Source organism: Leopardus geoffroyi, chromosome C1 (assembly GCF_018350155.1).
Source record: "Leopardus geoffroyi isolate Oge1 chromosome C1, O.geoffroyi_Oge1_pat1.0, whole genome shotgun sequence".
NCBI classification, from domain to species: Eukaryota; Metazoa; Chordata; class Mammalia; order Carnivora; family Felidae; genus Leopardus; species Leopardus geoffroyi.
In genome coordinates, this window is record NC_059328.1 from 29353714 (window position 1) to 29367241 (window position 13528).

Below are 13528 nucleotides of genomic sequence, written 5' to 3' on the forward strand. Positions count from 1 at the left end.
GTCAGAGTGATCGTCTTATGCCCCTGCTGAAACATTTCCACTGGCTGCTTACCCGCAGGGTGAGGTCTGTTTAACTTGGCATTCAATTTCTTGTGACCTGGCTTCTGCCTGCCATTTTAGTCTCTTGGCACTTCCTCCAAATGAAATTACTTGCTGCTTCCCCAAAGCGCCATATGTTTTTTCAAGCCTCCCGTTCTTTGCACCAGCTGTTTTCTATGCTTGGACTACTCTTCCTCCACAAGTATTTATTGAACAAGTAGTAAGTGCCGGGAGTTGAAAATAGAAGGGTGAGCAAGGCAGGCGCGAGCCCAGCCTTCACAGAAGCCGTTGGGAGAAAGAGACAAAAATGTAAACACATAATTATCAGTTGTAAGCACGCATGTTGGGTATTTGTAAAGGTTTGTTGAAAAATGGCAACCACAGTCTCAGAAAGTTTAGGATTTGCATCGGGCCCGGGAGGCAGTCTGAAAATAATCCACCTGTGATTACCTAGGTGACTTTGGGGAACTGGCAAGCGGAGTCTGCACCTCTGTGAAATGGAAAAATGCCCGCCTCATAGGATTTCTGGGAGGATTTAGTATGAGATACATATGATCGCGTGGTTCTGCCGGACCGGAGGGCCCCTCCCCCACGAGACCCTAAGGTCCACTCGCTCTGCAGCTCGGGTGCCCACCCCAAGAGGCGGCGGGCAGGACAAGGAGCGCCCCAAGCCGCGCGTGCCGGGAGCGCGCCCCCGACCGTCGGGGGGCCAAGGGCGGGGCAGGGGCCGCGGGCGACCGACACCCGGGGTGGGGAGCAGCGCTCCGCCCCATCTCCCCACTTTGGGGGACAACCCCCCTCGCTCACTCCCGCCTCCGCCCCTGAATCACGGGGGGGCGGGGCCGTGACCCATTCATGCCGGGAATCGGATCCAGATGTTCCCGCGGCGCGTGCAGCTGCATCCTTGCCTTTTTTGGCAAAAAACGTGCGGCCCGGAGCGGATCCCCGGCCGCCTCCGCTAATCCTCGGGAAGAGGGGGAAGGGGGCTGAGGGTCTGGGCCCAGACTGGGAATCCGCACCGGGTGCTCAGCGGGATTTGGGAAGAGCTGCCAGTGGAGGGGGGCGGTTTGTACTGGATGGGGAACCCACTGCCAACTCCGCTCCCGTCCGGGACCTCCCCCAAGCCCCCTCCCTTCCCCACCCGGAGGAAAAAGTCCTTCGCCAGCAGAGGGGAGGTTGGCGGAGCCTGAGATGGACAGTAGCAGCGGCGGGATCCCCGTTCTCCGGAGGTTTCCCATCCCAGCAGCTTCCTCCTCTGCCCTGCACGGAGGAGGTCTGGAAAAGCCTCAGAGCCTCCCTGTCTGCCAGGGAACCTTCCTCCCCACCCCCCCCCCACCCCCCCCCCCCCCACCCCCGCCCAACCCAGACAAACACACAGAGGCCTTCCCTTCCTCACATTGCTTTATTGCAGAATCTGGAAGGGCGGGGTGAGCCAGTCCCACCCCCTCTGCCCATCTCCGGGCAGAATGGAGCTCAAATGAAAGGAGAAAACACTCGACAGATACCGGATGGGCAAAACCCTGTGCTCTAGGACCCCTTTAAAGTGTGAACGCCTGTTTTGCTGTCCAGAGAGCCCCAGCCCCGGGGCTAGATTGGGATGACGGTGGGGAGGGTCAAACCTGAATATAGCCCACTTTTGAGGACTTCTCAGGCACCCACAGAGGACCTAACGTCTCAGGAAAGAAGTCTAGATCAAAGGGGGCCTGGGCCCCAGAGTCCAGGTTTAGACGGCTGGGTCTAGAGCCCTGATTTGGGGAGAGGGCTTGGGATCTGGGAACCCAGACTGTAGGGGGAGTCTAGGTTAGCAGAGGGGATTTGAATCATGGAGGCTCCATAAGAGCCCAGGTTTGGGAGCCCTGGGTCAGGGAGTACCGGTTTGGGATGTGGGAGCAGGGAGGCTGAATCCTGGAGCCCAGGAGGAGCCCCAATTTGGGGGTGGAGGGTGGGGCTGGGTCCCAAAGGTGGTTTGGAAAAGGAGCCTTAGTCCTGGAGCCCTGGTTTGGAGGCCCTGGGCCCAGGAGTCCTGGCTCAGGGCCCTGCCTGGCTGCAGCCCTGGCACAGTACTTGGTCTCCATCCGGCACGAAGCCTTGACCCACCAGGGAGGTGGAGCAGCGGGCACAGGAGAAGCAGCTGTGGTGCCAGTGGCGGTCTTCAAAGGACACATACTTGCCTCCACCGAGTCCTGGGGGGAGGCCGGAGGTTAGCTCTGCGGATCTGGAGCGCGGTCCTGTCCCTCAGCCTCACCCAACACCAGATCCCATTCCCTTGCTTGCACCCTACCCGCTCTGTCCTTTGACCTCTGTCCCACCTGTGATGGGGCGCTTGCAGCTGCTGCACTTGGGTGCAAAGAGTTCTCCAAAACAGGCCACGCAGTATGGATCGTCGTCCCGGGAGGTGAACTGTTGCCCTGCCAGGGGCGTCTGGCACCCTGTGCAGACCAGGCATTCTCGATGCCAGGGCTGGTCACGGTATGTCACGCCACCCTGTGTCAGCGTCTACGGGGGCAGCATCTGTCAGTGGGAGGGAGTGGCGGTTCCCACCCCACAACAGAGCCTGGCTCACCCCCACCCCACTGGCCCAGCCCCCACCTTGCTGCAGCGGGCGCAGCGAGGCGCAAACTTGTTCTCATAGCAGGGCACGCAGTAGTGAGCACCCTTGTCGGGCACAAAGGAACGGGAGCCCAGCGGCTGCTCACAGCCACTGCACAGGAAGCAGTGCTCGTGCCACGTCTGGCCTCCATATTCCAGCTTCCGGGACCCTGTGGGGAACAGGGGTCCCGCTCAGAGGCTGTGTCCTAAGCTCCTGAGTGCCACCCTCTGCTACCCTCCCGAGGAGGGTCCCCGCTGTTCCCACAGCCTAAGCAGGGTGGCATCCATGCACATGCAGCAGGACCCTGGCCCCATATACGGCACATGCTACCCTCCCCCGAACACTGCACACGCTCGCTGGACACATGCTAGGCTCCCAGAAACTAGACACGAGGAGTTGGCATAAGCAAAGTCCCCATGTGTACCAGATATGACTGTCTCAGCATACGCCAGGCCTCCGTGTCACAGGCACGATGACTCGGTACACGCTAAGCCCTTACATGCCAGACATGATGGTTTGAGCACACCACAACGATCCTACATATACTAGGCAAGCAAGTCTTTGCCCACACAGAATTCCAATGCCCCGGACGTGATCGATCCAGTACACGCTGAGCCTTGACATGTCCTAACAATGTCATTCTCCACACGTCCTCAAGCCTCACGTAACTATGAGGCATGCGGGTCACCACACACGTGAAGCCCTCTGTTTATCTGCTTCTGCACACACCAAGCCCCAATGCACCAAGCACGATGGTCTCCTTGCACTTCTCGCTTCTGCATGTACCACACGTGCAGGCGCTCATACGTGCCAAGCGCCCCGGCGTGTACCAAGCCTGTCCGTCTGCCCATACATGGTCAATTCACAGGAGCGTAGCAGGCCTGCTGGTGCGGCACACGCCAAACCCTCAGGAATGTACCAAGCTTGTCCATTCTTGTACATGCTCCGCTTTCATGTGTACAGCTGGGTGTGCCAGTCCCCATGCATGCTAATCTCCCGGGAGCACACGGGCATGACCCATCCTGTATACACTGAATTTCCAGAAAGATGCTGTGTGTGCAGGTGTTAAGCATAGTCAGCCTCCGCATACGCACCATACATGCGCCAGTCCCTTGTGTGTGCAAGAACCCTACCCAGATGTAGGCACCCGGTCCCACACACGGCAAGCCCCCCGGGGGACGTACCAGGCATGACGGGCTCCCCGCAGGCGGAGCACTGAGACGAGAAGGCGCTGCAGTAGCAGTCATTGCAGAGCAGCTCCCCATCCTGGCAAGTGAAGGGCTCATCGGCCAGTGAGCGCTGGCAGCGGCAGCAGCGGAAGCAGCCCTCGTGGAAGTGGCGGTCTTCGTAGAACAGCTCCTGCGGGGCGTGTGGCAAGGGACACTGGCACCTTTGCCCCTCCGCCAGCCTCCACCCACTCCTTGCCCTGTCAGGTCCAGTCCTTACCCTTGAGTCATGCCCGATAAGCTGCTGGCACTCAGCACACGTGTTAGCGAAGGTATTGTCATAGCAGGGCACACAGTAGGGGCCGTCGTCCGTCTGGATGTATTTGCGGCCATACAGGGACTCGCTGCATTTCGCACAGTCAAAGGACTCGCTCATGGTGGCTATGAGTGCGCCCTGCCAGGGGCAAAAGGTGGGGCGCGGGTCACCCAGAGGGGCTGTGACTCAGCCCCTTGTAAAAGCCTTTTGCAAGAGACCAGGCATAAGAAATGCCAGGTCAGAACAGGTGGTGAAGAGGAAGGGCTGCTTCTGGAAACCGAGGAGTCTGGCACATTTGTTCTCTTTCTTTTTTGTTGTTTTTAACATTTATTTTTTTGAGGGAGAGAAAGCGTGCAGGCGTGCACGCGCGCGCGTGCACACACACACACGCACACACGCACGAGCAGGGGAGGGGCACAGAGAGGGAGACACAAAATCCAAAGCAGGCTCCAGGCTGAACTGTTAGCACAGAACCCGACGTGGGGCTCGAACCCATGAACTGCGAGAACATGACCTGAGTCAAAGTCTGACGCTCAACCAACTGAGCCACCCAGGCATCCCTCTTTTTTTTTTTTTTTAACCAATTAATTAATTATTTGAGAGAGAGAGAGAGAGCACACACAGGAGCGGGGATGGGGGGAGAAGGGCAGAGGGATATAGATAATCTCAAGCAGGTTCCACACTCAGCGAAGAGCCAGATGCGGGGCTCGATCCCATGATCCCGTGATCAGGGATCAAAATAAAGAGTAGGACACTCAACTGACTGAGCTACCCAGGCACCCCCTGCATGTTTATTTCTGCATTTAATGGGGGTTCGGGGCGGGGGGAGGAGGGAGAGAAGGGGTCAGGAAAAAAAATCAGGAAGCAGAAGTTGTTTTCTTATCTGGGCCCTGGCAGATCTGGGGGGAGGGGGCTTTTCCTGGGTCAGTGACTCATTTCCTGCCCCAGCCTGAGTGTAGCTTCCACTGTTCCTACTGTCCCTGAGGGGACAACAGCAGGGGCAGGGAGCCACCCCACTCTATATCCCATATAAACAGCACCCCCACCCTCTCTTGACTCCCAGGAAGGAGCCCTAGCGACATGGAAAAAGGAACCTCTAGCCAGAGCTCCGGAGTGAGGAGCATAGGGACATGAATGGGGTGTGTAGAAGGATGTTGGGTCGTGAATGGCGGAGGTGGAAGTCACCTCGGGCCTCCCTCCTGCAGAATCAGCCCAAGCAAGGACTTGAGAGGCTCAGCCTAGGTTTAAGCAGGAAGGAAGTACTGCAAGCTGGACACAGCCAAGCTTCCCCAGCTGGACCCTCTGCCCTCACCCCACCTCCGGCCCCTGCGGGGGTCTCTGGTCACACCAGCCTGGGCAGCCTTGGCCTGCAACATAGGCAGCAGCTGTGGCAGCGCAGATGGCCAGATGTCAGGTTTGACCAACAACAGGGGAGAGAAGAAGGAATGGAGATGCCAGGGGAGGGAGAGGTAAACTGAAGATGGAGGTTATGCAGCGTGCCCCCTGCCATCTCCGAAGGGGCATCCGCTCCTGGCAGTTCTTTCCATCCCCTGGGGTCATTACTTCCCACCCCCTGCCTCTGGGAGAAACAGCCTCTCCCCAGCTTTTCTGGTTTCTAAGGGTTTGGGGCAGGGGGAGTGGAGGGTGAGAGTGGGAGTCACAGGAGACACTTTCTCCCCAATCAGGCCCCCTCTCGGGTGGGGAGTCAGGCAGGGGGGAGCCCTGAGAGCTGCTGCTGCAGACACCCAGCCCCCACCAAACCTCAGACACTTTCCATTTTCTCAGGAACAAAGCATGTTTGTGGGATGAGGTCATACACACAGCTGCCTCTGGAACAGGAGCATGGGGAGTGTGGGGGGGGGGTAGGGAAGTGGGGTTCTCAGTCCCTTCTGCTGCCCCTGACTCGTCTCGAGCCCCAGATTCAGAGCTCCCCACCCCCAGCCTCCTCCATCATGAAGTCTGCTCTCTAAGGGCTTGGATCCTAGGGTGGGTGGAGAGGAACTACCAGGACTCAGAGGAAGGGGATGTTCCCACAGCTTCAGAGGAGCCTGGGGAGGACAAAGGAACCCACCAAACCCACCACCCCCTCCCCCCATTCACCCCAGTAACTGGCAGTCCCCAGAGCCTGCCCAGGCTCAAGTGGAGGGAAAGACCTCCTCTTCTCAGCCACCCCCAGTGGGAAATTCTGGCCAAGAAGCACTGCTCTGGCTTGGAGTTCAGACTCCAGGCGCCAGCAAATGCCCCAAGCCTGGAGGGCCTGGTTCTTGAAGGGATGGTTTGTGAACTCAAAACTGCCCTTCTGTACAATGGGGGGGGGGGGCACAAAGTTCGTACCCAGGGCCAGGCCATGAGGCCTCCAGGGGCTGGGGTCCTCAGAGAGGTGACTTCTGGGGCAGAGTTGTGCTGTAGGGTAGAGCGTAGCCCTCTTTCTCAGTCCGCTCCCTACCAGTCGGGCCTGGGTTTCCTCTGGCCCAACATCTGAGTATCGTCTGGGCTGTCAGCCACTGGGCAGCAGGGGGCCACACAGGTGGAGTGTGGCTACGGTCTGTCCAGGGGTGCCCTGGGTCTTTTCCTTCCTTCCTGGCTTGGCCCACAGCAGCCATCACCTTCCCAGGCCCAGGCTAGCTCTGGGGCCATCCCTTGGGATGCAGTCACCACTCTGAGACAGGGGCACCCCAAATAGGGTATGAGCATGGTTTCTGTTTCCTTCCCAGAATTCCCTAGTCCCTAGTCCGTCCAGCTGGGCTTTAATGAGGACAGTGAAGGGCACTATCAAGGCCCACCTGTCCCTGCCCATCCCCCGTCCTCCCCATCTCCCTCCCACTTTCCCTGGCAGGGCTAAGGGAGCTTAGCCCTTAGGAAGAGAGCCAATCTTATTTTCCTTCATGGCTAGTGTGTGTGTGTGTGTGTGTGTGTGTGCATGCGTGTGCACGCTCGAGCACAGGGTAGACTGCTCAGTCTGCCAGATGGCTCTCAGCCCCTGCTCCCACCAATACGCACGCGCGCGCACACACACACACGCGCACACACACACACACTTCACTACTACACCTGACCCAGACACACACGTCTGGCACCTCCCAGAGCTCAGAATGGCTGTGGCATGTAGTGATAGAGGCCCAAATGTGGCATGTGGATCTGAATCCTGACTTGTTGTTCACTTACTTTTTGGGTGATCTTGGGCAAGTCACTGAAGCTCCTGGGCCTATTTTCTTATCTAAGACTACCTCCTACTCCTGGGGTTGTCGTTAGGCTTAAATGTTGGTGCTTGGAAAGCACCTGGCAAAAAGTGAATAGTCGGTAAATGGTAGCCATCGGTGTTTTTATTATTAGCCCCCTCACTCACACTGGGGTCAGTCAAGTTTCTGAGCCAGGCCTGGGTCAGGGAGCTGGCCTGGGTTTTGATCTGGACATTCCCAGGGTAAACCCAGGGAGAGAACAAAGAGGGACCCCCCCCCCCCCCGCCACACACACACACCAACTTCCAGTTCTGCTGGGGGAAGCAAAGAGGCCCAGGTTATAGGGCTGGCTGAGGAGGTCAGTGGGGCCAGCCTGATCCCAGCGAGCGTAACTCTGAGACCCCTCACACAGGTACGCAGGTGTTCACACAAAGTGTGGCCTCTCACAAAGTGCAACCCCAGCCACCATTTCACTGGATCTCACAAAAGGCAGGCAGGCTAGGGTACCATCCCCATCTTACAGTTGAGTACAGAAACCGGCGACAAGCCAGGCCCACGGTCACTCGGGTCTCAGAGAGGTCAGGTTCCCTGCTTTCCAGCCTGGAGCCCTTTCCTGTTTGTCTCTCTAAAAATGCTGCAGTGGTGGTAAAGAGGGTGGTCAACATTAAGAGCAGGGACACAGGAGATACTTGGTGACATCACTAGCACAGGAGCCTGACTCTTCTTCCCAGCTGCTAACCCCGCGATTGGAAGACAACCAGAAGCCCTTCCAACTACCCATGCCAACCCCTCAACTCTCCCCCGCCCCCACCTCCACCCTATACTGTCCAGGAGGACCCTGGCGAGGCCCCGCAGCTGTGAGTCAGGATCAGCTCAGACCCCTCCCCCCCCCCCAAGTCCCAGGAACTGACAGGAGATTTAAGGGGAGAAACCTAACTCTCCTCACCCCCCACATCCTGCTATCAGGCACCAACCCCAAACTCTCCCTTCTCCCCTCCCCTCCCCCCCATGGGGCCTGGGAGTCAGAGCAGTTTAGGGGAAGGGGGGGGGGGGCGGTGGGAAGCAGGATCCAGCAGCTGCTCTGGGGACGGGAGAGGAACAGTTCATTCACCCCGGATCCCCCAGGGCTGAAGCAGTGCGTCCAAGATTTGAGTTTAAAAATAAGTTGGGGCTGTCTTGGTGTATGCCTGGGGCTCCTTTTTGATCTTAGTCTGTCTCAGGTCCTCTGCCTCACAGGGGCTTGGCTGGCCCAGAGTTTCTGTTTCTCCACATCCTTGCTTCCCAGTCTTTTCAGGCCTGAGTCTCTCCAGGTCTGACCCAAGCTGTCAGCGCACCTCCGTCAGAGCCAGCTCTGCCCCACTCAGCATGTCTGTGTCTCTGCACACTTCAGCTGTCTTTATGTTTGGGGTGGGCTAGTCATCTCGCAAGGGCCCGGCTCTGCGGATTTCTACCTCTGTACACCCAAGTCTTGGTATCTGAGGGTCTCCTAGGGGTTCCCACCCCACCCCTTCTCTCTCTCTTAACATCTCTGTTCCTGAGCGTCTCTGTCTCCAGTTTCTGGACTTCTCCATAGGCCTCACAGAGGCTGATCTACCACAAGGCTAAAGAAGCTTAGGCTTCAAGGGCCCCTTACTTGTCCAGGACCCTGCAAGGCCCTGGGAAGGGCGCTACAGCGTGTTCACTGGGATCACTGTATGCTTCTCCTTCAAATGCTCCGTTCCACAAAACCTGGGTCCCTCCCTATGCCTCCGGTCGGCTCTCGGTGACTCTACGCCTAAGTCTCTGTCCCTGCTTCGGGCATCCCTGAGCCTCCCCCTATCTAAGCCTATCGCTCGTATCCCTGTCTCGCTTTCGCTCCACCGGCCTTTCTGGGAGCCTCAGTTTCTCGAACCCTCTCGGTCCCTCGCTCGACTCTGGCTTCTCCGTTTCAAACTTGGCCCCCTCCCCCCGCCAAGTCTCGAAGCAGCCCCCGCCCGGCCGCCGGGCGGCCGGGATCCGTGCGATCCGGGGGGCGCCCTCCGGGGCTCAGCGCCCCCGCGCCTCCCTCTCCAAGCGCGTCCCCAGGTTATCGCGGCCGGACCCGGGCGGGGGGCGGCGGCCGGGGCCCAGAGCGGGGATTCGGCGCCGGGTACGGCGGGGAGCTCACCTCGAAGCGGGCGGCGGGAGCGGGGAAGCCGGGCCGCGCGTCCCTCGGCGGCGGCTCGTACCTGCGGGCCGGGCCGAGCGGGGGCCGAGCGCGCCGCCGGTGAGGGTGCCGGCTGCACACGGACTGTGTGGGCGAGTGGGAGCTCGGCCCCAACCCCTCCCCGAGGAAGTGCGCGCGGGGCCCGCCCCGCCCGGACCCCGCCTCCGGCCGCCCCTGCCCGCAGAGTGCGGACCCCGCCCCGGCCCCGCATCCCGCAGGCTGGGGGCCAGACCCCGCCCACACCTCCTCTTTGGGCCCGATCCCGCCCCAGGGCCCCTCGGCCCGCCCAGTCTAACCTGGCTCTCCCTACCTCCCCGGGCCGCCAGGACCCCGCCCCCGTCCCCTCCCTGCTTTCTCTGTCCTCACTCCCAGCCTCCCCCACGCCTCCCACCAGCAGCCAGCGGGAGACGGCTGTACTCGGTCTCAGGCGAGGGGTACGGGACCCAGCCGAACAAGGTCCACTGGGGGACCAAGAGTCCACATGCCATTTTCATGTCCCCCCTCCCCCCACCCCCAGCTTACCCCCAGGGGTCACACGTAGCCCGAGTTTGTAAAAGAGGACTTCAGCCGGCAAGAGCGGGTGCTTTTGACTGCTGTCATGGCTCTTATCAGCGGGAACCAAGGTGTTCTCAGGAAACAAGGAGTGAAGAGAGGACCCCCAACCCTGGTCAGAGCCTGGACCTTCAAAGGGCTTGATTTCACAACTCTGGGGGGCAAAAACAGGTCACCACCTCCTCACCTCCAGCTGTACCCTGGGACAGACGATCTCGGCCTTGGGTTCCACAATGCCCAGGAATAGTTTTGACCTTTGAGGCCCAGGGGAGACCCTAGTCCTTGGCCCCACGATTTTTGGGTTTCTCAGGGAGGGGTGTGAGGAGTGTGCAGGGATGGGGCATTGCAGGTGGCAGTGTGGAGGGAAGTGGAGGGAACTGTAGAGGTGGGGAGGAGGACTCCCCACCTCTACAGTTTCCAATCCTCTGGCTTCCTCCCTGTGCCTGGGAGGGAGGACTGGCGGCTGCCAGGGACACAAGGCCCCTCCAGGTCCTTGAGGCCACCCCCCCTGGGATCCTCAGGCTTGTCACTAGGCATAAATAGCCTCGATCTGGTAGGATGGGGGAGGGAGGAGGAGGTTCTGCTGTGCTGTTTGGAAAACAAGAGACAACAAACCAACCCTAGAAATAACCTCAGCCTCTAGAGTAAGAGATGCCCACAGAGGCTCTCCCATCCCCCAGGCTGGATCCAGCCAAGCTTTCAGAGCACAGACTCATTCCCTCCCAGGCTGGGGCTCCTGAGTACCTTCCTCTCCCATCTCTGAATCATATGCCTGCCTTCCTGGGTACCAAGTCACCCCCGAGGCCAGGTTTCCTTCCAAAATTAAACCAATTGTTTGTGTATTATTGTGCCTGATGCCTAGACTGTAAGTTGCATGAGGGCAGGGACAGGTTTCTTCTTATTCACTCCTGTATTTCCCATACCTGCTCCAAGGTCTGGCACATAATTAATACCTGATGAATGAAGGAATGACAGATGCTGCTTCAGTTTCAACTCTCCTCCACCCCAGTTTGGATCACAGGTACCTGCTATCTGGAGTCCAGAGGGTGAACAGCCAGCCCATGGGTGCACCCTTTCTCTGGGTTTTGTCTTGAAGATGTAGAAGACTCCTGGCCCTGGGGAGGGCAGGGAAGATTGCCAGGTTGGAGAGATGACAAGAAGGGGTCTGCTCTGGGGTGAGGGGAGGCAAAGATGAGTAGCCTTCAGAGAGGGAGGGGTTATGACTAAGGAAGGTGCTGGATCAAAGGTAGAGTTGGGGGTCTCTGGTATTTACTCATGGCTTGAATCTCTGCTGAACAGCCTTTATAAGAGCCAGTAATTCCTAAGATCTTTGCACCGATCTCTGCCTAAGCACTTTGCATATATTAGCGTACTTGATTTTCCAACAACGGTATGCAATATATATTTTTAAATATATTTTTAAATATTTATTTTTGAGAGAGAGAGAGAGAGGCAGAATCTGAAGCAGGCTCCAGGCTTTGAACTGTCAACACAGAGCCCGACATGGGGCCTGAACTCATGAACTGCAAGATCATGACTGAGCCTACGTCAGGGGTTCAGCTGACTGAGCCACCCAGGTGCTGCATGAAATATGTATTCTTATACCCATTTTAAGGATGAGAAGATGGAGGTACAGAGAGAGTGAGTTAACTTGCCAAGGGCAACACAGCTACTAATGGCAAAGCCTGGATTCATATCCAGTCAAATGTCAAAGCTCCTTATGCCAAAAGAGCTTAACTGTCAGGCCCTGCAGCCTCTTAAGTCATTCAACCGTATTAAGCCTCAGTCTGCTCATCTGTTAAGAGTAGTGGACTCCCCTGTCTCACAGCATTCTTGTGAGTCTTGAAGGAAGGTACACAGTAGGCATTGAAGAGGTGGGACTCCCGCCCTGCCCAACATATTCCTTCTCATGGTCAGTTGTTAAGTTTCTGCTGCTGGGGCCAGGAATCTGGAAGCCGGAGAAAATTAGATTTCTGACTTGGCTCAGCCTGGGGGACGGACGCTGGTGTAGGGCAGGGGCTTTGTCCTTTCCCTTCCCCATTTCTAACTCCTGAGTGGACTCACATTTCTGTTGGTCCAGGAGGACAACGTGCCCCAGGAAGGTCTAGGGATCAGCCACATGGACTCCTTGTTCCCGTTTCCCATCAGTCCACCCCCACCCTCCCTGTAGGGAACAGGTGTATTTGAGCAGAGGCTGGAAGCAGAGCCTGATGGCTATATGACTAGCCTTGGGTGAGTGGGAGCTGGTTGTCTCTTCACCCACCAAGGAGGCCCCCACCCACCCTTTCTTATCTTGTGGTGGAAGGGGGCTTGTTCAGGGTCTCCCAGCTATCTTTCACCTTGGAAGTGTTTTTAAGACAAGGCGACAGCCTGACAACTGACAACTGACAGGTTTCTCATGGTTTCCTCTGGGTGCTGAATCACTCCTTGATGCTTGTGATCACAAGCCCTCCTTCCCCCAGTGAGAAAACTTCCTTCCTTCTCTGGGCGTATTGCCTGCTCTTACCCATTGGGCTGCCTGGAGCCCCTGCCAGACCTCATGGCTTAGCAGACAGCGTCTTTTAGATTGCCCAGAAACAGTCTTCTCATGCCCCCAAACCTAGTGATGCTCTGTGGGTGCAGAGGGTGAAATGAATATGTGTGTGTGGGGTGGGGGGGGGGGAGTGGGTAGAGGGAGAGCTAACATGTTAAATACTGACTATATGCAGGGCACCATGCTAAGTGCTAGTCGTTGCCTCCTTGGGTTCTCACAAAAGCCACAGGGGTTGGTTATATTATTATCGCTATTTGATAGAGTAGGACACGGGGCTCAGAGAATTTGACGATGTGGCCCTAAATCCAAGCTGATAGGTTGTGGGTGTGCAATTCAATTCCAGGGCTGATTCTTGGGCCCACTTAATTGAGCTGAGACTGGGAAGGTGGGCTAAATCATGAAGGACCTTGTGTTTCAATGGTTAAGTCACAAATGAGGTGGAGGTTTGTTAACATATGTGCCTGCGTTGGGCAAGGCTTGGACGGACAGGCAGGGAAAAACTTGTCACGTGGCCGATCTCAGCTACTTTCAGCTTTGTCGTACCCACCCGTCTACTAGACTCGTGCTTCCTGGGACTGAGGAGAGGATTTCCTCAGAGTGCCTCAGCTGGAGGAGTGAGCTCTGTCATGACAAATGGGTGCTATTATAGGACTTGCTGAGGGCTAGCTTCGTGTAGTGGAAAAGAAACCAAATGCTTCTGAAGAGCTCTGCTGTGCCCAACCCTCTCTCTATCCTTATGGGTAGGTTTAGTAACAATAGTAGTAACAACAACAACAACATCCATTGCTCCGATTGTGAGGTTTTTTTTTTTAATGTTTATTTTTTTCACAGGGGGGGAGGGGCAGAGAGAGGCGGGGGGGGGGGGGGGGGGGGGACAGAATCGGAAGCAGGCTCCAGGCTCTGAGCTGTCAGGGCAGAGCCAGACAGGGGGCTCGAACCCACGAACCGTGAGATCATGACCTGAGCCG

The 13528-nt window shown here is 57.5% G+C and overlaps 1 protein-coding gene across 1 annotated transcript; it reads right to left on the minus strand.

The window, feature by feature from the left end:
- Positions 1–1426: 1426 nt before the first annotated feature.
- Positions 1427–9657, minus strand: FHL3 (four and a half LIM domains 3). Its single transcript, XM_045476801.1, has 6 exons — positions 9437–9657; positions 4076–4249; positions 3814–3988; positions 2629–2798; positions 2349–2535; positions 1427–2222 (listed from the first exon to the last, which is right to left on the minus strand). Exons 2-6 carry the CDS (start codon positions 4229–4231, stop codon positions 2068–2070), a joined length of 843 nt encoding a protein of 280 aa, XP_045332757.1. The 5' UTR covers positions 4232–4249; positions 9437–9657; the 3' UTR covers positions 1427–2067.
- Positions 9658–13528: the final 3871 nt, after the last annotated feature.

Coding starts and splice junctions, on each gene's coding strand:
- FHL3 (XM_045476801.1), bottom strand. CDS start 4,231: ATGAGCGAGTCCTTTGACTGTGCGAAATGCAGCGAGTCCCTGTATGGC. Junction 3,989..4,075: donor TTATCGGGCATGACTCAAGG/GTAAGGACTGGA, acceptor CACGCCCCGCAG/GAGCTGTTCTACGAAGACCG. Junction 2,799..3,813: donor CGGGGAGCCCGTCATGCCTG/GTACGTCCCCCG, acceptor TGTTCCCCACAG/GGTCCCGGAAGCTGGAATAT.